The sequence below is a fragment of the Salvelinus namaycush genome, unplaced genomic scaffold (genome assembly GCF_016432855.1).
Source record: "Salvelinus namaycush isolate Seneca unplaced genomic scaffold, SaNama_1.0 Scaffold320, whole genome shotgun sequence".
Taxonomy (NCBI): Eukaryota; Metazoa; Chordata; class Actinopteri; order Salmoniformes; family Salmonidae; genus Salvelinus; species Salvelinus namaycush.
In genome coordinates this window covers 118,250-142,869 of record NW_024060120.1, presented here as the reverse complement: position 1 = coordinate 142,869, position 24,620 = coordinate 118,250, and the positions used below count along the sequence as shown (strand labels likewise).

Here is a 24,620-nt window from a genome sequence, read left to right as displayed (position 1 = left end):
GAATATCCCTAACTAAAGACCTTTTCTACACCGGAGGAAACCAGACCAGAATGGTGTAGAGAGAATCATCTAGTGAAGTTAACTGATATGACTCTTGTTGACAAAATATGTGAAACTAGTGTCCATAAATGTTTAGTTTACTAGTATTGTAATGTAATAGGATCTTTGGTTAGTATACACTGGGAGTCTTAAACCAGCTCTGCTAGCTGGAACTGTGCACCAACTGAAATGGTGTTCATGACAAGTGGACAACTGATTGGATACTTTATTGCCTTCATCTTAAACTGTTTCTGTCCTGACAGTCAAGACCAGTGGAAACTTCTGGGTTTCTTCTCTTTACGAGCGTGTCCTCACTCCTTACTGTTGAGCAACACAGGCTGCTTGTAAACGCTTATCTGTTCTACCTGGACAATACCCCCTTCCCTTCCTCTTCACCAGCATTGAGTAATGACAGGTTATCCATTATATTGACCAGACTAGTGGCTGCTCTAACAATGAAAGATGTCTTTAAAAATGGAATGCAGTCGGGAGGAGGCAAGCTCAGGTGGGCCCATTCTAGCCATTGAGAGGGCAGAAACATGTGTGAACAGGCACAACTCCTATATAAAGTTGCTGGGAAGTCATGTGTCATACTTATCAGTACACTCATAATCTAAGCATCGCAAAACTACTGTTTGATCAAATTAACCTCATGTAGCAAGAAGCCCATTCCATTTTTTTTGTTGACCAAATGTGACAATCATTGACCTCCATACAAAAACTAGGCTTGTGTGAAAAAATGAAGTAAATGCCACCTGCTGGTGACAGATTTTTGGCCCAGTTATCCCTCTCGCTTTGCCTCTTTCTCTCTGGTAATGACAAGATAAGGTCAGAGGAGTCCTGTTGAATATTAAAAACAGCTTTATTTCCTGACTTAAGAGGTGAAAGGCAGTGTTGCTGGGTCATTCTCACTCACAGGTAGTATGGAGTCTCACAGGTAGCATGGGGCTGCATCTCAAATCACACCCTGGACCCGTCAAACTCAACTCTGGACATTGAAGACAGTTCCACGGCATGTTTTCTAATCAGGAAATGATTTAGGCATGGCTGCAATTAATAATCAGGTAGAACAGAAAACCAGCAGGCTCCAGACCTCATAGGGTAAGAGTTGAATAACCCTGCCCTACATACATTAAGTTTACTTCTTTTGGCCAGAGATTTAATTTGGGGAAAGGTGTCATTTGAGATGTAGCCTTTATCTTGGATCCTGGTCCTGGCACCCAGTCCTGGGCCTGTATTCATAAAGAGATGTAGCCTTTATCTTGGATCCTGGTCCTGGCACCCAGTCCTGGGCCTGTATTCATAAAGAGATGTAGCCTTTATCTTGGATCCTGGTCCTGGCACCCAGTCCTGGGCCTGTATTCATAAAGAGATGTAGCCTTTATCTTGGATCCTGGTCCTGGCACCCAGTCCTGGGCCTGTATTCATAAAGAGATGTAGCCTTTATCTTGGATCCTGGTCTTGGCACCCAGTCCTGGGCCTGTATTCATAAAGAGATGTAGCCTTTATCTTGGATCCTGGTCCTGGCACCCAGTCCTGGGCCTGTATTCATAAAGAGATGTAGCCTTTATCTTGGATCCTGGTCCTGGCACCCAGTCCTGGGCCTGTATTCATAAAGAGATGTAGCCTTTATCTTGGATCCTGGTCTTGGCACCCAGTCCTGGGCCTGTATTCATAAAGAGATGTAGCCTTTATCTTGGATCCTGGTCCTGGCACCCAGTCCTGGACCTGTATTCATAAAGAGATGTAGCCTTTATCTTGGATCCTGGTCTTGGCACCCAGTCCTGGGCCTGTATTCATAAAGAGATGTAGCCTTTATCTTGGATCCTGGTCTTGGCACCCAGTCCTGGGCCTGTATTCATAAAGAGATGTAGCCTTTATCTTGGATCCTGGTCTTGGCACCCAGTCCTGGGCCTGTATTCATAAAGAGGTGTAGCCTTTATCTTGGATCCTGGTCTTGGCACCCAGTCCTGGGCCTGTATTCATAAAGAGGTGTAGCCTTTATCTTGGATCCTGGTCTTGGCACCCAGTCCTGGGCCTGTATTCATAAAGAGATGTAGCCTTTATCTTGGATCCTGATCTTGGCACCCAGTCCTGGGCCTGTATTCATAAAGAGATGTAGCCTTTATCTTGGATCCTGGTCTTGGCACCCAGTCCTGGGCCTGTATTCATAAAGAGATGTAGCCTTTATCTTGGATCCTGGTCCTGGCACCCAGTCCTGGGCCTGTATTCATAAAGAGATGTAGCCTTTATCTTGGATCCTGGTCTTGGCACCCAGTCCTGGGCCTGTATTCATAAAGAGATGTAGCCTTTATCTTGGATCCTGGTCCTGGCACCCAGTCCTGGGCCTGTATTCATAAAGAGATGTAGCCTTTATCTTGGATCCTGGTCCTGGCACCCAGTCCTGGGCCTGTATTCATAAAGAGATGTAGCCTTTATCTTGGATCCTGGTCCTGGCACCCAGTCCTGGACCTGTATTCATAAAGAGATGTAGCCTTTATCTTGGATCCTGGTCTTGGCACCCAGTCCTGGGCCTGTATTCATAAAGAGATGTAGCCTTTATCTTGGATCCTGATCTTGGCACCCAGTCCTGGGCCTGTATTCATAAAGAGATGTAGCCTTTATCTTGGATCCTGATCTTGGCACCCAGTCCTGGGCCTGTATTCATAAAGAGATGTAGCCTTTATCTTGGATCCTGATCTTGGCACCCAGTCCTGGGCCTGTATTCATAAAGAGATGTAGCCTTTATCTTGGATCCTGGTCCTGGCACCCAGTCCTGGGCCTGTATTCATTAAGAGATGTAGCCTTTATCTTGGATCCTGATCTTGGCACCCAGTCCTGGGCCTGTATTCATAAAGAGATGTAGCCTTTATCTTGGATCCTGATCTTGGCACCCAGTCCTGGGCCTGTATTCATAAAGAGATGTAGCCTTTATCTTGGATCCTGATCTTGGCACCCAGTCCTGGGCCTGTATTCATAAAGAGATGTAGCCTTTATCTTGGATCCTGATCTTGGCACCCAGTCCTGGGCCTGTATTCATAAAGAGATGTAGCCTTTATCTTGGATCCTGGTCCTGGCACCCAGTCCTGGGCCTGTATTCATAAAGAGATGTAGCCTTTATCTTGGATCCTGGTCCTGGCACCCAGTCCTGGGCCTGTATTCATAAAGAGATGTAGCCTTTATCTTGGATCCTGGTCCTGGCACCCAGTCCTGGGCCTGTATTCATAAAGTGTGTCAGTAGGAATGTTGGTCTTGGACCAGTTTAGATCAGTGGTATTCAAACTTTTTCAGCGGGGTCTGCATTTTTTTCAACATCATTTCTCACGACTCCACCAATACATCAGCAAATAACCTTCAATTCATTGTATTTTTATCTCTTATCGAAACAAAAAGAAACCAATAAATACATTTACTCAATACAATTTTATTTTTCAAATTATCTTTCTCAAAAATGTTTGTATAGTGTCCCATACAATAATTTATACTGTTATTTTTGTAAATCTATATATATTTTTTAATGTATTTGAATTTGGTGTTCCAACACTCCTAATCTTTCCACAAACCCAACTGCTAGTGGGGTCGCGACCCGACTTCGAATACCACTGATTTAGATCATAATGAATAAGAGGACATGGACACGGTGGACCTGATCCTATATCAGTACTCTTACTCTGAGACTCTGTGAATCTGGGCCTTGTATTTGGGTTCTGTATAAATGGTCTGAGTGTCAAGAGGTTGGTTCTGGGTGGTCTGGTTCTGGGGAGGGCTGCAGTGTGGACTCCATCGCTGCCACTCAGCCACTACACAGTCTGATGAGTGCAGCCTGCAGCAGCGCTGTGTGTGTGCTACCATGTGTGTTATTGTAGGTCTCTGTGTGTTTATCAGTGTATCAGTCGCCGCACAGTCTGACAGGGTTGTTCCCTATGATGCCCAGTTCGTAGAGGATGGCCAGAGTGGCAAAAACAACATAGCAGAACAGAGAGACGATCCCCAGCTTCCAGTCCAGCTTCCAGCCGTTTATATGGACTGCCACGAAGAGAAAGACGATGGAGAGGAGGAGGGTGGCAGAGATGAAAACCAGACCGGTGCTGTTGACCTCCACAGGGTTGACCGTGTCCACAAACACTGTCTTAATGAACCAGGGAAGACCCAGACACAGCATGTCAAACACATTAGAACCCACGATGTTGGACATGGCCATGTCGGCTTTACCTGGAACAGAGCAAGAGAGGGGAGGAGAGAGAGAGGAGGAGCGAGCGGAGGAGAGAGAGGAGAGGAGAGAGGGGACAAGTAAGATGACATATAACACTATGTTGTACATGTCTGTTTTACCTACACTACATGACCAAAAGCATTTGGACACCTGCTCGTCGGGCATTAATATGTAGTCGCTGCTATAACAGCCTCCACTCTTCTGGGAAGGTTTTCCACTAGATGTTAGAACACTGCTGTAGGGACTTGCTTCCATTCAACAACGAGCATTAATGAGGTTGAACACTGATGTTGGGCAATTAGGCTTGGCTCGCAGTCGGCATTCCAATTCATCCCAAAGGTGTTCTATTGGGTTGAGGTCAGGGCTCTGTGCAGGCCAGTCAGGTTCTTCCACACTGATCTTGACCAACCATTTCTGTATGGACCTCGCTTTGTGCATGGGCCATTGTCATGATGACACAGGAAAGTGCCTTTCCCAAACTGTTGCCACAAAGTTGGAAGCACAGAATCGTCTAGAATGTCATTGTATGATGTAGCGTTACGATTTCCTTTCAACGTAACTAAGGGGCCTAGCCCGAACCATGAAAAACAGCCCAGACCATTATTCCTCCTCCACCAAACTTTACAGTTGGCACTATGTATTCTGGCAAGTAGCGTTCTCCTGGCATCCGCCAAACCCAGATTTATCCATCGGACTGCCAGCTGGTGAAGCGTAATTCATCAGTCCTGAGAACGCGTTTCCACTGCTCCAGAGTCCAACTGCGGCGAGCTTTACACCACTCCAGCCGACGCTTGGCATTACGCACGGTAATCTTAGGCTTGTGTGCAGCTGCTCGGTCATGGAAACCCATTTCATGAAGCTCCCGACGAACAGTTCTTGTGCTGACGTTGCTTCCAGAGGCAGTTTGGAACTAGGTAGTGAGTATTGCAACCAAGGACAGACAATTTTTACTAGGTGCTTCAGCACTCGGCGGTCCAGGTCTGTGAGCTTATGTGGCCCACCACATCGTGGCTGAGCCGTTGTTGCTCATAGACATTCTACTTCACAATAACAGCACTTACAGTTGACCAGGGCAGCTCTAGCAGGGCAGAAATGAGGCAAACTGACTTGTTGGAAAGGTGGAATCCTGACGGTGCCACGTTGAAGGTCACTGAGCTCTTTAGTACGGGCCATTCTACTGCCAATGTTTGTCTATGGAGAATGCATGGCGGTGTGCTCGATTTTATACACCTGTCAGCAACGGGGTGTCCACATACTTTTGTGTATATTGTGTAAGAGAGAGATGGGACTTAAGTATGACTTGAACGATTATGATAAGGGGGACATCTAGTGGAATAAGTTGCAGCTGTGGGCTCCATTTCGCTCTGAAGTAATATGTCTCTATGTATCTACTGACCTAGAAAAGAGATGTATCTCAGGGTCAGAAAAGATTAGAAATGAAGCTACAGTAGTAGTTACCTTCTCTGGCGACCATGACACTAGCCACTGTGTCTGGTATACTGGTCCCTGCAGCTAACAGAGTCAGGCCCATCACTGTGTCTGGGATACCCAGAGTCTCTCCTGTTATATACAACACAGAGAACACACCGTCAGATACACAGGACATAGAGTCAGGCCCATCACTGTGTGGGATACCCAGAGTCTCTCCTGTTACATCTCAGACATAGAACACAACACTGGGTCAGATAGAACACAACACTGGGTCAGTTAGAACACAACACTGGGTCAGTTAGAACACAACACTGGGTCAGTTAGAACACAACACTGGGTCAGATAGAACACAACACTGGGTCAGATAGAACACAACACTGGGTCAGTTAGAACACAACACTGGGTCAGATAGAACACAACACTGGGTCAGATAGAACACAACACTGGGTCAGATAGAACACAACACTGGGTCAGTTAGAACACAACACTGGGTCAGATAGAACACAACACTGGGTCAGTTAGAACACAACACTGGGTCAGATAGAACACAACACTGGGTCAGATAGAACACAACACTGGGTCAGTTAGAACACAACACTGGGTCAGTTAGAACACAACACTGGGTCAGATAGAACACAACACTGGGTCAGATAGAACACAACACTGGGTCAGTTAGAACACAACACTGGGTCAGATAGAACACAACACTGGGTCAGATAGAACACAACACTGGGTCAGATAGAACACAACACTGGGTCAGATAGAACACAACACTGGGTCAGTTAGAACACAACACTGGGTCAGATAGAACACAACACTGGGTCAGATAGAACACAACACTGGGTCAGTTAGAACACAACACTGGGTCAGATAGAACACAACACTGGGTCAGATAGAACACAACACTGGGTCAGTTAGAACACAACACTGGGTCAGATAGAACACAACACTGGGTCAGATAGAACACAACACAGGGTCAGTTAGAACACAACACAGGGTCAGATAGAACACAACGCTGGGTCAGATAGAACACAACGCTGGGTCAGATAGAACACAACACTGGGTAAGATAGAACACAACGCTGGGTCAGATAGAACACAACGCTGGGTCAGATAGAACACAACGCTGGGTCAGATAGAACACATCGCTGGGTCAGATAGAACACAACGCTGGGTCAGATAGAACACAACGCTGGGTCAGATAGAACACAACACTGGGTCAGATAGAACACAACGCTGGGTCAGTTAGAACACAACACTGGGTCAGTTAGAACACAACACTGGGTCAGATAGAACACAACACTGGGTCAGATAGAACACAACACTGGGTCAGATAGAACACAACACTGGGTCAGTTAGAACACAACACTGGGTCAGATAGAACACAACACTGGGTCAGATAGAACACAACACTGGGTCAGATAGAACACAACACTGGGTCAGTTAGAACACAACACTGGGTCAGATAGAACACAACACAGGGTCAGATAGAACACAACACTGGGTCAGATAGAACACAACACTGGGTCAGTTAGAACACAACACTGGGTCAGATAGAACACAACACTGGGTCAGATAGAACACAACACTGGGTCAGATAGAACACAACGCTGGGTCAGATAGAACACAACGCTGGGTCAAATAGAACACAACACTGGGTCAGATAGAACACAACACTGGGTCAGATAGAACACAACACTGGGTCAGTTAGAACACAACACTGGGTCAGATAGAACACAACACTGGGTCAGATAGAACACAACGCTGGGTCAGACAGAACACAACACTGGGTCAGATAGAACACAACACTGGGTCAGTTAGAACACAACACTGGGTCAGATAGAACACAACACTGGGTCAGATAGAACACAACACTGGGTCAGTTAGAACACAACACTGGGTCAGATAGAACACAACACTGGGTCAGATAGAACACAACACTGGGTCAGATAGAACACAACACTGGGTCAGTTAGAACACAACACTGGGTCAGATAGAACACAACACTGGGTCAGTTAGAACACAACACTGGGTCAGATAGAACACAACACTGGGTCAGATAGAACACAACACTGGGTCAGTTAGAACACAACACTGGGTCAGTTAGAACACAACACTGGGTCAGATAGAACACAACACTGGGTCAGATAGAACACAACACTGGGTCAGTTAGAACACAACACTGGGTCAGATAGAACACAACACTGGGTCAGATAGAACACAACACTGGGTCAGATAGAACACAACACTGGGTCAGATAGAACACAACACTGGGTCAGTTAGAACACAACACTGGGTCAGATAGAACACAACACTGGGTCAGATAGAACACAACACTGGGTCAGTTAGAACACAACACTGGGTCAGATAGAACACAACACTGGGTCAGATAGAACACAACACTGGGTCAGTTAGAACACAACACTGGGTCAGATAGAACACAACACTGGGTCAGATAGAACACAACACAGGGTCAGTTAGAACACAACACAGGGTCAGATAGAACACAACGCTGGGTCAGATAGAACACAACGCTGGGTCAGATAGAACACAACACTGGGTAAGATAGAACACAACGCTGGGTCAGATAGAACACAACGCTGGGTCAGATAGAACACAACGCTGGGTCAGATAGAACACATCGCTGGGTCAGATAGAACACAACGCTGGGTCAGATAGAACACAACACTGGGTCAGATAGAACACAACGCTGGGTCAGATAGAACACAACACTGGGTCAGATAGAACACAACGCTGGGTCAGTTAGAACACAACACTGGGTCAGTTAGAACACAACACTGGGTCAGATAGAACACAACACTGGGTCAGATAGAACACAACACTGGGTCAGATAGAACACAACACTGGGTCAGTTAGAACACAACACTGGGTCAGATAGAACACAACACTGGGTCAGATAGAACACAACACTGGGTCAGATAGAACACAACACTGGGTCAGTTAGAACACAACACTGGGTCAGATAGAACACAACACAGGGTCAGATAGAACACAACACTGGGTCAGATAGAACACAACACTGGGTCAGTTAGAACACAACACTGGGTCAGATAGAACACAACACTGGGTCAGATAGAACACAACACTGGGTCAGATAGAACACAACGCTGGGTCAGATAGAACACAACGCTGGGTCAAATAGAACACAACACTGGGTCAGATAGAACACAACACTGGGTCAGATAGAACACAACACTGGGTCAGATAGAACACAACACTGGGTCAGATAGAACACAACACTGGGTCAGTTAGAACACAACACTGGGTCAGATAGAACACAACACTGGGTCAGATAGAACACAACACTGGGTCAGATAGAACACAACGCTGGGTCAGACAGAACACAACACTGGGTCAGATAGAACACAACACTGGGTCAGATAGAACACAACGCTGGGTCAGATAGAACACAACACTGGGTCAGTTAGAACACAACACTGGGTCAGTTAGAACACAACACTGGGTCAGATAGAACACAACACTGGGTCAGATAGAACACAACACTGGGTCAGTTAGAACACAACACTGGGTCAGATAGAACACAACACTGGGTCAGATAGAACACAACACAGGGTCAGATAGAACACAACACAGGGTCAGTTAGAACACAACACTGGGTCAGATAGAACACAACACTGGGTCAGTTAGAACACAACACTGGGTCAGTTAGAACACAACACTGGGTCAGATAGAACACAACACTGGGTCAGATAGAACACAACACTGGGTCAGTTAGAACACAACACTGGGTCAGATAGAACACAACGCTGGGTCAGATAGAACACAACGCTGGGTCAGATAGAACACAACGCTGGGTCAGATAGAACACAACGCTGGGTCAGATAGAACACAACGCTGGGTCAGATAGAACACAACGCTGGGTCAGATAGAACACAACACTGGGTCAGATAGAACACAACGCTGGGTCAGATAGAACACAACACTGGGTCAGTTAGAACACAACACTGGTTCAGTTAGAACACAACACTGGGTCAGATAGAACACAACACTGGGTCAGTTAGAACACAACACTGGGTCAGATAGAACACAACACTGGGTCAGATAGAACACAACACTGGGTCAGATAGAACACAACGCTGGGTCAGATAGAACACAACACTGGGTCAGATAGAACACAACGCTGGGTCAGATAGAACACAATGCTGGGTCAGATAGAACACGACACTGGGTCAGATAGAACACAACACTGGGTCAGTTAGAACACAACACTGGGTCAGTTAGAACACAACACTGGGTCAGTTAGAACACAACACTGGGTCAGTTAGAACACAACACTGGGTCAGTTAGAACACAACACTGGGTCAGTTAGAACACAACACTGGGTCAGTTAGAACACAACACTGGGTCAGATAGAACACAACACTGGGTCAGATAGAACACAACACTGGGTCAGATAGAACACAACACTGGGTCAGATAGAACACAACACTGGGTCAGATAGAACACAACACTGGGTCAGATAGAACACAACACAGGGTCAGATACAACACAGGATCAGATATGTCATACATCGCAGTCAGGCCCATCACTGTATCTGGGACACCCAGGGTCTATCCTAACATAGAGAGCATAGGTAGATATAACATACATGATGCAGGTAGATAAAACACACATGATGTAGGTAGATATAACACACATGATGCAGGTAGATATAACACACATGATGTAGGTAGATATAACACACATGATGTAGGTAGATATAACACACATGATGTAGGTAGATAAAACACACATGATGTAGGTAGAGATAACACACATGATGTAGGTAGATATAACACACATGATGCAGGTAGATAAAACACACATGATGCAGGTAGATATAACACACATGATGCAGGTAGATATAACACACATGATGCAGGTAGATATAACACACATGATGCAGGTAGATATAACACACATGATGCAGGTAGATATAACACACATGATGCAGGTAGATATAACACACATGATGCAGGTACATAAAACACACATGATACAGGTAGAGATAACACACATGATGCAGGTAGATATAACACACATGATGCAGGTACATAAAACACACATGATACAGGTAGATATAACACACATGATGTAGGTACATAAAACACACATGATACAGGTAGAGATAACACACAGGACACAGGTAGAGATAACACACAGGATACAGGTAGAGATAACACACAGGATGCAGGTAGAGATAACACACAGGATACAGGTAGATAAAACACACAGGATACAAGTAGAGATAACACACAGGATACAGGTAGATAAAACACACAGGATACAGGTAGATAAAACACACAGGATACAAGTAGAGATAACACACAGGATGCAGGTAGATATAACACACAGGATGCAGGTAGATATAACACACAGGATACAGGTAGAGATAACACACAGGATACAGGTAGATATAACACACAGGATACAAGTAGAGATAACATACAGGATACAAGTAGAGATAACACACAGGATGCAGGTAGATAAAACACACAGGATACAAGTAGATAAAACACACAGGATACAAGTAGAGATAACACACAGGATGCAGGTAGATAAAACACACAGGATACAGGTAGATAAAACACACAGGATACAGGTAGATATAACACACAGGATACAAGTAGAGATAACACACAGGATACAAGTAGAGATAACACACAGGATACAAGTAGAGATAACACACAGGATACAAGTAGAGCTAACACACAGGATGCAGGTAGATAAAACACACAGGATACAGGTAGATAAAACACACAGGATACAAGTAGAGATAACACACAGGATGCAGGTAGATATAACACACAGGATGCAGGTAGATATAACACACAGGATGCAGGTAGATATAACACACATGATGCAGGTAGAGATAACACACAGGATACAGGTAGATATAACACACAGGATACATGTAGATATAACACACAGGATACAGGTAGATATAACACACAGGATACATGTAGATATAACACACATGATGCAGGTAGAGATAATACACAGGATACAGGTAGAGATAACACACAGGATGCAGGTAGATAAAACACACATGATGCAGGTAGATATAATACACATGATGCAGGTAGATATAACACACAGGATACAGGTAGATAAAACACACATGATGCAGGTAGATATAATACACATGATGCAGGTAGATATAACACACAGGATACAGGTAGATAAAACACACAGGATACAGGTAGATAAAACACACATGATGTAGGTAGATATAACACACAGGATACAGGTAGATACAACACACATGATACAGGTAGAAATAACACACAGGATACAGGTAGATAAAACACACAGGACACAGGTAGAGATAACACACAGGACACCGGTAGAGATAACACACAGGATACAGGTAGAGATAACACACAGGATACAGGTAGAGATAACACACAGGATACAGGTAGAGATAACACACAGGATACAAGTAGAGATAACACACAGGATGCAGGTAGAGATAACACACAGGATACAGGTAGAGATAACACACAGGATACAGGTAGAGATAACACACAGGATACAGGTAGAGATAACACACATGATGCAGGTAGAGATAACACACATGATGCAGGTAGAGATAACACACATGATGCAGGTAGAGATAGCACACAGGATACAGGTAGAGATAACACACAGGATACAGGTAGAGATAACACACAGGATACAGGTAGAGATAACACACAGGATACAGGTAGAGATAACACACATGATGCAGGTAGAGATAGCACACAGGATACAGGTAGAGATAACACACAGGATACAGGTAGAGATAACACACAGGATACAGGTAGAGATAACACACAGGATACAGGTAGAGATAACACACATGATGCAGGTAGATACAGGACACAGGTAGATATAATACACATGATGCAGGTAGATATAACACACAGGATACAGGTAGAGATAACACACATGATACAGGTAGATATAACACACATGATGCAGGTAGATATAACACACATGATGCAGGTAGATATAACACACAGGATACAGGTAGATATAATGCACATGATGCAGGTAGATATAACACACAGGATACAGGTAGAGATAACACACATGATACAGGTAGAGCTAACACACATGATGCAGGTAGATATAACACACATGATGCAGGTAGAGATAACACACAGGATACAGGTAGATATAACACACATGATGCAGGTAGATATAACACACAGGATACAGGTAGAGATAACACACATGATACAGGTAGATATAACACACATGATGCAGGTAGATATAACACACATGATGCAGGTAGAGATAACACACAGGATACAGGTAGATATAACACACATGATGCAGGTAGATATAATACACATGATGCAGGTAGATATAACACACATGATGCAGGTAGATATAACACACATGATACAGGTAGATATAACACACAGGATACAGGTAGAGATAACACACAGGATACAGGTAGATATAACACACATGATGCAGGTAGATATAATACACATGATGCAGGTAGAGATAACACACATGATACAGGTAGAGATAACACACAGGATACAGGTAGATATAACACACATGATGCAGGTAGAGATAACACACAGGATACAGGTAGATATAACACACATGATACAGGTAGATATAACACACATGATGCAGGTAGATATAACACAGGGAACACAATAAGAAAGGCTTCAGGTGGACAACAGTGCAAAATGGTTTAGAAACACTACTTTAAATACACATGATGCATGATACACTCCCTTTAAAGGAGTCCTCCCTTCCCCATTTTATTTTATTTAACCTTTATTTAACTAGGCAAGTCAGTCAAGAACAAATTATTATTTACAATGACGGCCTACCCCAGCCAAACAGTAACCCAGGCGACGCTGGGCCAATTGTGCACCGCCCTATGGGACTCCCAATCACAGCCGGTTGTGATACAGCTTGGAATCAAACCAGGGTCTGTAGTGACGCCTCTAGCACTGAGATGCAGTGCCTTAGACCGCTGCGCCACTCGGGAGCCCATCTCTCTCTCATCCCTCCCTCCATCCCTTCTTCCATCTTTCCACCCTGTACCTCCTCACAAATCCCAAGCCTTACTGGTCACATTACAAAGTTCAGACGACAGAGAAACACCACAGGGAAATACACACACATGCCCCCATTGATGAACTCTTTATTTTCTCTCCCCCATCTCCCTCTTTCTCACCCCCTCCCTCTCTCTCACCCCCTCCCTCTCTCTCTCTCTCTCTCTCTCTCTCTCTCATGTGAGCTGTTCTGAAGGTTAAAACATAATAATCCCATTATACTCTCATGTCTACCAACGTCACATGACAACATCAGTCCTCAACGCTGATGTAAGGTCAGTTCTTTGTGTTTTCTCTGTAATGGTAAAGCTTGGGGATAGCTGATCCTAGATCTGTGCCTAGAGGCTACTCCCACCCGAAGCTCACATGACGTCTCCTGGCAGCCATGCAGTTTGTGAGGTGAAGCAGGCGGTAATCTGACTGCTGTGTGTGTGCGTCTGTGTGTGTGTGTGTGTGTGTGTGCACGCGTTGCGGATGTGTGCATGTTGTGTGTGTATGTGCGTCTGTCCATTTCTGCGTCTGTGTTTAATGTGTTTAAGTGTACCTGCGTCAGTGTTTAATGTGTTTAAGTGTACCTGCGTCTGTGTTTAATGTGTTTAAGTGTACCTGCGTCTGTGTTTAATGTGTTTAAGTGTACCTGCGTCAGTGTTTAATGTGTTTAAGTGTACCTGCGTCAGTGTTTAATGTGTTTAAGTGTACCTGCGTCAGTGTTTAATGTGTTTAAGTGTACCTGCGTCTGTGTTTAATGTGTTTAAGTGTACCTGCGTCTGTGTTTAATGTGTTTAAGTGTACCTGCGTCTGTGTTTAATGTGTTTAAGTGTACCTGCGTCTGTGTTTAATGTGTTTAAGTGTACCTGCGTCTGTGTTTAATGTGTTTAAGTGTACCTGTGTCAGTGTTTAATGTGTTTAAGTGTACCTGCGTCTGTGTTTAATGTGTTTAAGTGTACCTGCGTCTGTGTTTAATGTGTTTAAGTGTACCTGCGTCTGTGTTTAATGTGTTTAAGTGTACCTGCGTCTGTGTTTAATGTGTTTAAGTGTACCTGCGTCAGTGTTTAATGTGTTTAAGTGTACCTGCGTCAGTGTTTAATGTGTTTAAGTGTACCTGCGTCTGTGTTTAATGTGTTTAAGTGTACCTGCGTCAGTGTTTAATGTGTTTAAGTGTACCTGTGTCAGTGTTTAATGTGTTTAAGTGTACCTGTGTCAGTGTTTAATGTGTTTAAGTGTACCTGCGTCAGTGTTTAATGTGTTTAAGTGTACCTGCGTCAGTGTTTAATGTGTTTAAGTGTACCTGTGTCAGTGTTTAATGTGTTTAAGTGTACCTGCGTCTGTGTTTAATGTGTTTAAGTGTACCTGTGTCAGTGTTTAATGTGTTTAAGTGTACCTGCGTCTGTGTTTAATGTGTTTAAGTGTACCTGCGTCTGTGTTTAATGTGTTTAAGTGTACCTGTGTCAGTGTTTAATGTGTTTAAGTGTACCTGTGTTTGATGTGCCTTCATTTGCATGCATCTGCATGTGTGCATGCGTTCACACGTGTGTGTATCCATGCGTGTGTGCGTGTATGTGTGTAATCCCGGTGCTGGCTGGGCTAGTGTCTGGCCACCGGGCCATTGGAGCTCCACTAAGCCTGTAGGACCCAGCTCTGCTCTGGAATCCCAGGAATCAGCATGTGACTCGACTCTAACATCTGACATGTTCTCATACACTTTCTACACCTCCTCGTTTGGACTTCCTTAACTCTCTGATTGAGTAACAAGAAAAGGGTTTAAACTAATGTGATTCCTTCTTTTCATGTAAAAACTGCAAATGTTTTGCTCAATAACACCTGCAGTCTGGAAGCAGGCACTTAGACCACATACACACACAAGTTATACCACTAAGGTACAACACATTTGCACAGAAATAATTACACAATTGTTGTGTAGACACAACAACGGTTCAGACAAACTCAAACATTGTGTCAAATGTACTGTACATCAGATGTACAACCTGAGTGTACACAGCGCCGAAGGCAATATATTGAGGAAGGATGTATTGTGTATTGAGGATATATTGTGAAAAGCATTGATAAAAATGACATTGATATCCGACAGGTGGCGTCACTCCTACGCAAAGCTCGTCCCTTAACCAGACAATGCAGAGGGAATCGTCACTTTGTCTGACGTCAGACATTGGTAACACTGATGTAGAGGAGCCTGACTTACCTAGTGATCAATATGTATATATTTACTTACGATAGTGACACTCCAGACCAGTGTTTATATATATATACAGTATATACAGTGCCTTGGGAAAGTATTCAGACCCCTTAACTTTTTCAACATTTTGTTAGGTTAAAGCATTATTCAAAAATGTATTGAATAATTTCCCCCCCTCATCAATCTACACACAATACACCATAATGACAAAGCAAAAACAGGTTTTTAGACATTTTTGCTAATTTATAAAAAATAAAAAACTGAAATATCATATTTACATAAGTATTCAGTCCCTTTACTCAGTACTTTGTTGAAGCACCTTTGGAAGCGATTACAGCCTTGAGTCTTCTTGGGTATGATGCTACAAGCTTGGCACACATGTATTTGGGGAGTTTCTCCCATTCTTCTCTGCAGATCCTCTCAAGCTTTGTCAGGTTGGACAGGGAGCGTTGCTGCACAGCTATTTCAGGTCTCTCCAGAGATGTTCGATCAGGTTCAACTCCGGGCTCTGGCAAGGCCACTCAAGGACATTCAGAGACTTGTCCCAAAGTCACTCCTGTGTTGTCTTGGCTGTGTGCTTAGAGTCGTTGTCCTGTTGGAAGGTGAACCTTTGCCCTAGTCTGAGGTCCTGAGCGCTCTGGAGCAGGTTTTCATCAAGGATCTCTCTGTACTTTGCTCCATTCATCTTTGCCTCGATCCTGACTAGTCTCCCAGTCCCTGCCGCTGAAAAACACCCCCACAGCATGATGCTGCCACCACCATGCTTCACTGTAGGGATGGTACCAGGTTTCCTCCAGACGTGACGCTTGGCATTCAGTCCAAAGAGTTCAATCTTGGTTTCATCAGAGCATAGAATCTTGTTTCTCATGGTCTGAGAGTCTTTAGGTGCCTTTTGGCAAACTCCAAGTGGGCTGTCATGTGCCTTTTACTGAGGAGTGGCTTCCGTCTGGCCACTCTAGCATAAAGGCCTGATTGATGGGGTGCTGCAGAGATGGTTGTCCTTCTGGAAGGTTCTCCCATCTCCACAGAGGAACTCTGGAGCTCTGTCAGAGTGACCATCGGGTTCTTGGTCACGTCACAGACCAAGGCCCTTCTCCCCGATTGCTCATTTTGGCCGGGCAGCCAGCTCTAGGAAGAGTCTTGATGGTTCCAAAACGCTTCCATTTAAGAATGATGGAGGCCACTGTGTTCTTGAGGACCTTCAATGCTGCAGACATTTTTTGGTACCCTTCCCCAAATCTGTGCCTCGACACAATTCTGTCTTGGAGCTCTACAGACAATTCCTTTGACCTCATGGCTTGGTTTTTACTCTGACATGCACTGTCAACTGTGGGACCTTATATAGACAGGTGTTTGCCTTTCCAAATCATGTCCAATCAATTGAATTTACCACTGTGATCAATGGAAACAGGATGCACCTGAGCTCAATTTCGAGTCTTATACCTTATGTAAATAAGGTATTTCTGTTTTTATTTTTTATAAATTTGCCAAAAAAACAAACTGTTTTAGCTTTGTCATTATGGGCTATTGTGTGTAGATTGCTGAGGATTAAACAAAAATGTTATACATTTTAGAATAAGGCTGTAACATAACAAAATGGCAGCTTCATTAAATAGTACCCAGAAAACATCAGTCTCAATGTTAACAGTGAAGAGGCGACTCCGGGGATGCTGGCCTTCTACGCAGAGTTGCAAAGAAAAAGCCATATCTCGGACTGGCCAATAAAAATAAAATATTAGATGGGCAAAAGAACACAGACACTGGACAGAGGAACTTAGAGCTAGTTTGCACTGTTCTGTGAAGGGAGTAGTACACAGCGTTGTACGAGATCTTCAGTTTCTTGGCAATTTCTCGCATGGAATAGCCTTCATTTCTCAGAACAAGAATAGACTGACGAGTTTCCGAAGAAAGTTTTTTGTTTCTGGCCATTTTGAGCCTGTAATCGAACCCACAAATGCTGATGCTCCAGATACTCAACTAGTCTTAAGAAAGCCAGTTTTATTGCTTCTTTAATCAGAACAACAGTTTTCAGCTGTGCTAACATAATTGCAAAAGGGTTTTCTAATGATCAATTAGCCTTTTAAAATTATAAACTTGGATTAGCTAACACAACGTGCCATTGGAACACAGGAGTGATGGTTGCTGATAATGGGCCTCTGTACGCCTATGTATATAAAATCTGCTGTTTCCAGCTACAATAGTCATTTACAACATTAACAATGTCTACACTGTATTTCTGATCAATTTGATGTTATTTTAATGGACCAAAATTGTGCTTTTCTTTCAAAAACAAGGACATTTCTAAGTGACCCCAAACTTTTGAACGGTAGTGTGTATATATATATATATATATATATATATTTACCTACAATAGTGACCATCCAGACCAGTACATATGTGAAGGCTGAGATCCAGACAGCGGACATAAAGAAGGTGAACATGAACCATTTTTTCCAGAACTGTCTCCTGCAGTCTGGAATCGTCAGGTAGAGAATCACGATGGCCGGGAGGGACAGCACCCACAGGATTCGCTTCAGGTCATTCTCTGGCATTGAGAACACACTCTTGTGGTCTGGAACACACACACAGAGAGAGAAAACACAAGGAGTGTCAATCCCTGTTCTCATATGAAACACACAGGTGTGATCTACTTGAAAAAGTTCTCACACAAATTGTGACATTTTATGTAGAAGCCAGAGAAAGCGTTCAATAGAAAATATGTGTGTGTGTGTGATTCTCAGATCTGTGTTTTGATTAGCGGCACCTCTTGCTGTGTTGTTGTTGCTTGGCAGGAAAATTGTTGCAATTTGTTCTCCTCTGTCCCCGCAAACTCCCCACTGGAGTAAATCGCCCTCACACACACACACACACACACACACACACACACACACACACACACACACACACACACACACACACACACACACACACACACACACACACACACACACACACACACACACACACACACACACACACACACACACCTTCCTCAGTCTGCATGGCATCAATGTGTCATATACCAGAGCGGTGTGTGTGTGAGTGTGTGTGTGTGTGTTTTTGTGTGTGTGTGTGTGTGTGTGTGTGTGTGTGTGTGTGTGTGTGTGTGTGTGTGTGTGTGTGTGTGTGTGTGTGTGTGTGTGTGTGTGTAGTAGTGTAAAGTACATAATAAACAATACTTGAAAGTACTACTTAAGTAGTTTTTTGGGGTATCTGTTCTTTACTTTACTATTTATATTTTTGAGAACTTTTGCTTTTACTTCACCACATTCCTAAAGAATATTATATACTTTTTACTCCATACATTTCCCTGACACCCAAAAGTAGTCGTTACATCCTGTATGCTTAGCAGGACAAGAAATGGTCTAATTCACACACTTATTAAGAGAACATCCCTGGTCATCCCTACTGCCTCTGATCTGGGGGACTCACTAAACACATGCTTAGTTTGTAAATTATGTCTGAGTGTTGGAGCGTGCCTCTGGCTATCTGTAAATTAAAAAAACAAGAACATTATGCCGTCTGGTTTGCTTAATGTAAGTAATTTTTAATTGTATATTTTCGCAATTAGATTTACTTTTGATTACTTAAGTATATTTAAAACCAAATACTTTAAAACTTTTACATGATAGATAGAGTCAGCTACCCTCTGGTATCTCATTCAGGCCGTGCAGACTGAGGGAAATGTGTGAGTATCCTGAATCATCCTGGAAGATTCCGCTGTCGCTTCTAGAACGTCTGTGGACCCTCAGAGTGGTGTCGACCAATGGCTGTGTCTCGCTGTGATCCCCGGAACCTTTCCCCAGGCAAGTACAGCAGGGGCTGAACCTCCTCAGAACACACTCACTGATCCTCAGGTCAAAACACAACACTACGATGTACACCCCATAGACCAGCAACAGACAGGCTGCATCATACCTGGGGAGGGGGGAGGAGAGGGAGGGGAGGAGAGGGGTGGGGAGGGGAGGAGAGGAGACGGGAGGAGAGGAGAGAAGAGAAGAGGGGAGGGGAGGAGATTTGAGGAAAGGAGAAGAGAGGAGGGAAGAGGAGAGTTAAATGCTAATAAAAAACAAATACAATCACTTGTACATGTATATTAGAACTGATTGGTTTATGACTCTGTATCCGGCAATAATAAAATAGGAAGGTTGTGTACCTAGGAGGATTGTTGATGATTAGTATCACACCGCTGGGCTGTAAAGTGTTACTGCATGCTGAGATTGAGGAAGTGGAGTTGAACACAGATACTTACCAGTACACACAGGGCACTTTAACTTTATTATCAAAGACAATAAATTCTCAATGACATGTAAAACTTCCACTGTCCTGGAAAAGTTATACTGTTGTAAACACACACAGAAGGCACTCCCTACACACACAGAAGGCACTAGCTACACCGCACCTACACCACACACACACACACACACACACACACACACACACACACACACACACACACACACACACACACACACACACACACACACACACACACACACACACACACACACACACACACACACACACACACACACACAAACCCTAACCATAACCTTAACCTGAAAACCTAACCTTAACCCTAAACCTAAACCTAACACTTATTCTAACCTTAACTCTAAACCTCCTAGAAATAGCATTTGACCACACCAACAAAATGTCCCCCAGTTAGTCAAATGTTTGTTTGTTCACTATTCTTGTGGGGACTTCTGGTCCCCACAAGTATAGTTAAACATTTCCACACACACACACACACACACACACACACACACACACACACACACACACACACACACACACACACACACACACACACACACACACACACACACACACACACACACACACACACACACACACACACACACACACTTACCAGTAGACTTTGTTGTCTGAAATGATGGCTATAACAGCAGAGATAGAGATGGCGTAAGCTAGACAGTCCCGGAACAGAGGCCAACAGGTCAGACGACCCACCTAGGACAGAAAACACACTGTTTACAGCTTATAGTACACACACACACACACACACACACACACACACATACACACACACACACACACACACACACACACACACACACACACACACACACACACACACACACACACACACACACACACACACACACACACACACACACACACACACACACACACACACACACACAGGGCCCGCCTGCTCATTAGGCGACCGCCTATGGTGGCAGATTGACTAGATGCACCTCCAGCAACACATTAAACCTCACATAGTTCTGCCCAAACAATGTCAATTTCTCTCAACCAGTTGAATATGGGCTTTTTAGGTCAGCGCTGATGCCGCCCTTTGGAGCGCTCTACTAACATTCTGTCAGGCAAATCATCTAGCACATATAGGATATGGTAGAAAGAATATGTGGCCTTTTCTGTAAGGGAAAAGGGGATACCTAGTCAGTTGTCCAACTGAATGTATTCAACTGAAATGTGTCTTCCGCATTTAACCCAACCCCTCTGAATCAGAGAGGTGCAGGGCACTGCCTTAATCGACATCCACGTCTTCAGCACCCGGGGAACAGTGGGTTAACTGCCTTGCTCAGGGGCAGAACAACATATTTTTACCTTGTCAGCTCAGGGATTCGATCCAGCAACCTTTCGGTTACTGGCCCAACGCTCTAACTACTTGGCTACCTGCCTGTAGCTCACAGGCTGGAGATAAAATGTATGACAATGTAAATAGACAGAAACTTCTTACATCATGCATGTTGTTCCAATCAAGTAGTTTAACCTAAATGGCGCCCAATCAAATAAAAATTGCGCCGACATGTTAACAAACAACGTACCCTAAAAACAGGACAGGTCAAAGTAAAACGGACAATCAGGCTACTCACAACTGCTGTCCAGGAGATTCATCCCGTGGGCCAAACTGTCATGATCAGTGGTTTCAGGTTTGTATCCAGACATTTATGAGGAGCTGATCATAGCAAAGAAGAAAATACTTGTGCATTTCCAGCTGTAATAACACACTGCAAATAGAGATATCTCCTCCTGATAAAGTTGGGTAGCTGATATTCAGAGCTTAAATAGCCAAATCACAGGAATCAGGACTAATAAAGCCAATGCAACGGCCTGTTTGAGAATCGGTGGGCCTACCACATGGATGGGCATTCAGAAGAGTTTATTTCATGCGACACTGTAGGCTATACCTCAGTAAGCACGGACTGACACCAACGCCTTTTGGATGCCTTTTGGCCTTGATTTCCATGTCCATGGACATTCGTCCGGACCGTCCGGTTGGGACCAAATCTTAACCAATCAGAGACGTTTAGGCTTGGTTCAGATTTGGTCCGGTATGATATGGCCCAAACATAGACGTCTAGAAATTGCGTCTTTTCAACTTTCATTCAGAACCGAAAATGAACCTGATTTCAACGTGGGCGGCAGAACGGACCAGGACCGGCCCGACACACACACACACACACACACACACACACACACACACACACACACACACACACACACACACACACACACACACACACACACACACACACACACACACACACACACACACACACACACACACACACAATCATCTCCCCCCTTGACCTACTAAAGCTGCCCCTGGCTGGAATGGATGATTATTATACCACTGAGCTCTTTATGGTTAGGTAAGGCTTCCCATAATGTGTGTACTGTACACATACCACTTTGGTCAGGAGTCCACAAGCAGCACAGATCCCCAGGAGGTTGTAGACAGCTGATCCTACGATGGTGCTCACACCGATGTCTCCCTTTGTCACAAACACACCTGGGTAAGACAACACACACACACACACACACACACACACACACACACACACACACACACACACACACACACACACACACACACACACACACACACACACACACACACACACACACACACACACACACACACACACAAACACACACACACACACACACACACACACACACACACACACAGTTGTTAACACATGATGATGATGATGACAACAATGAGGATGATGATTGTAGTGAGGTGCAGTTATTCTCAGCAAACCATAGTAATTAAATGTTGTGCATATGTTTCAGATGCCTTACGTACCCAGAAAGGCAGTGACCATTTCAGGAGCAGAGCTGCCTGCTGCCATAAAGGTGGCTCCTGCTACGTCCTGAGATAGACCCAGACCTGGAACGGAGACCAAGAGACGTTGCCATTTAACACACGCACGCACGCACGCACGCACGCACGCACGCACGCACGCACGCACGCACGCACGCACGCACGCACACACACACACACACACACACACACACACACACACACACACACACACAGAGTGACTTACGGTCACTGATAAGTTCTAGAGAAGGTAGGAAGTAGTCGTCACAGACTAATGCAACTGCCAGCAGCATGTAAAATATGATCATAAAGTGTATGAGGAGTCCTCCATCCTTCCTCTCCTGTAGTGTGAAGAACCCCTCTGGAAACTCAGACGACTGCGTTGTAATACACTCTGTCTCATTCTCTGAAACAACACACACAGAGTTGTCTAAGTTACAGAAAGTAACAGTCTACAAACTCAGTAAAAAAATATACATACTGTATGAAACTTATACAATAAAAATAAACATTTGAAGTGAAAAAAGAAAGTAACAGTCTACAATAACATAATTATAGGCTTTTTGAATAGATGTCTGTAACATTACTGAATGACCACAGTGCCAACATTGTGTCTATTCTTCTGAGGAATGTTATGGGGATTCGTTCTCAATTAGTCACCGCCATTAGCTGCGAAAACATTGTCACCGTTTATTGGCTTGATCTAATTGATTATCAGGCTTGATGGGTAGATTTGAACACTCACCTAGCGCCCGGCGCACTCTGTTGGAACGGGAGTCCTCCTGAGCTGCTGCTGCAGTGAAAGACACAAGATGAACCGTGCAATAGAAAACTGAAACTAGTCCTAGAAAATAAGGTATAAAGTCTTTTCTGTTCTTCTTGTGCAGCACTCCGTCTCTATACATGGTTTTAGAACAGAAACCGGTAAAAAAATACGCTTTCATTAACTACTGCTGCAGTGCGTCATGAGTTCACTAATAAGCCAGTAAACATACAACAAGCCTCTTACTAACTAACCTAACTCACATATACCACTACTCCCACTACCCTACTCTATTAGGGCTGAAGAGAGATCATGGGGGAGAAAAGCATATTTTAAGGCCTGTGTTCAGCGAGAGAGAGAGAGAGAAAGAGAGAGAAAGAAAGAGATCACGGGATGAAGTTATTCTAGCTGAAGGCACCCCAGCCCCCTGTAACTCGCTCCCTCCTCCCCCCATTCAATTTGAGGGGGAGGAGGGAGCCATAGAAAAGTCTCAAGATAGGAAAGATATTTCCTGGAAATAAACATTTACACTCATTTAATATTATTAGAAAGGTCTCACTCATGGTGCACATATAGGCCTAGGCTCCCATATGGAACAATTATATATTGGAATGTTTTTCAATAAAATGTAAATATATTGTGGAAATGTTTTTATCATGTATTCATCCAATATAGAAATAAATAGATTAAATATATGTAAATATATATGTTGTATATATGTGTAAAATACACACCTCACAATCTTCTCTACCCCGATGATAATGTTGAGACTCTATTGACCTCTAGTAACTT

The 24,620-nt window shown here is 44.0% G+C and overlaps 1 protein-coding gene across 1 annotated transcript; it reads right to left on the bottom strand.

Moving 5' to 3' along the window:
- Positions 1-3,928: 3,928 nt before the first annotated feature.
- slc24a5 (solute carrier family 24 member 5) lies at positions 3,929-23,940 on the bottom strand. Its single transcript, XM_038985341.1, has 9 exons — positions 23,811-23,940; positions 23,292-23,471; positions 23,048-23,131; positions 22,644-22,747; positions 20,837-20,937; positions 19,610-19,881; positions 18,329-18,535; positions 5,711-5,812; positions 3,929-4,251 (listed from the first exon to the last, which is right to left on the bottom strand). Exons 2-9 carry the CDS (start codon positions 23,371-23,373, stop codon positions 3,929-3,931), a joined length of 1,275 nt encoding a protein of 424 aa, XP_038841269.1. The 5' UTR covers positions 23,374-23,471; positions 23,811-23,940.
- Between the last annotated feature and the right edge of the window lie 680 nt (positions 23,941-24,620).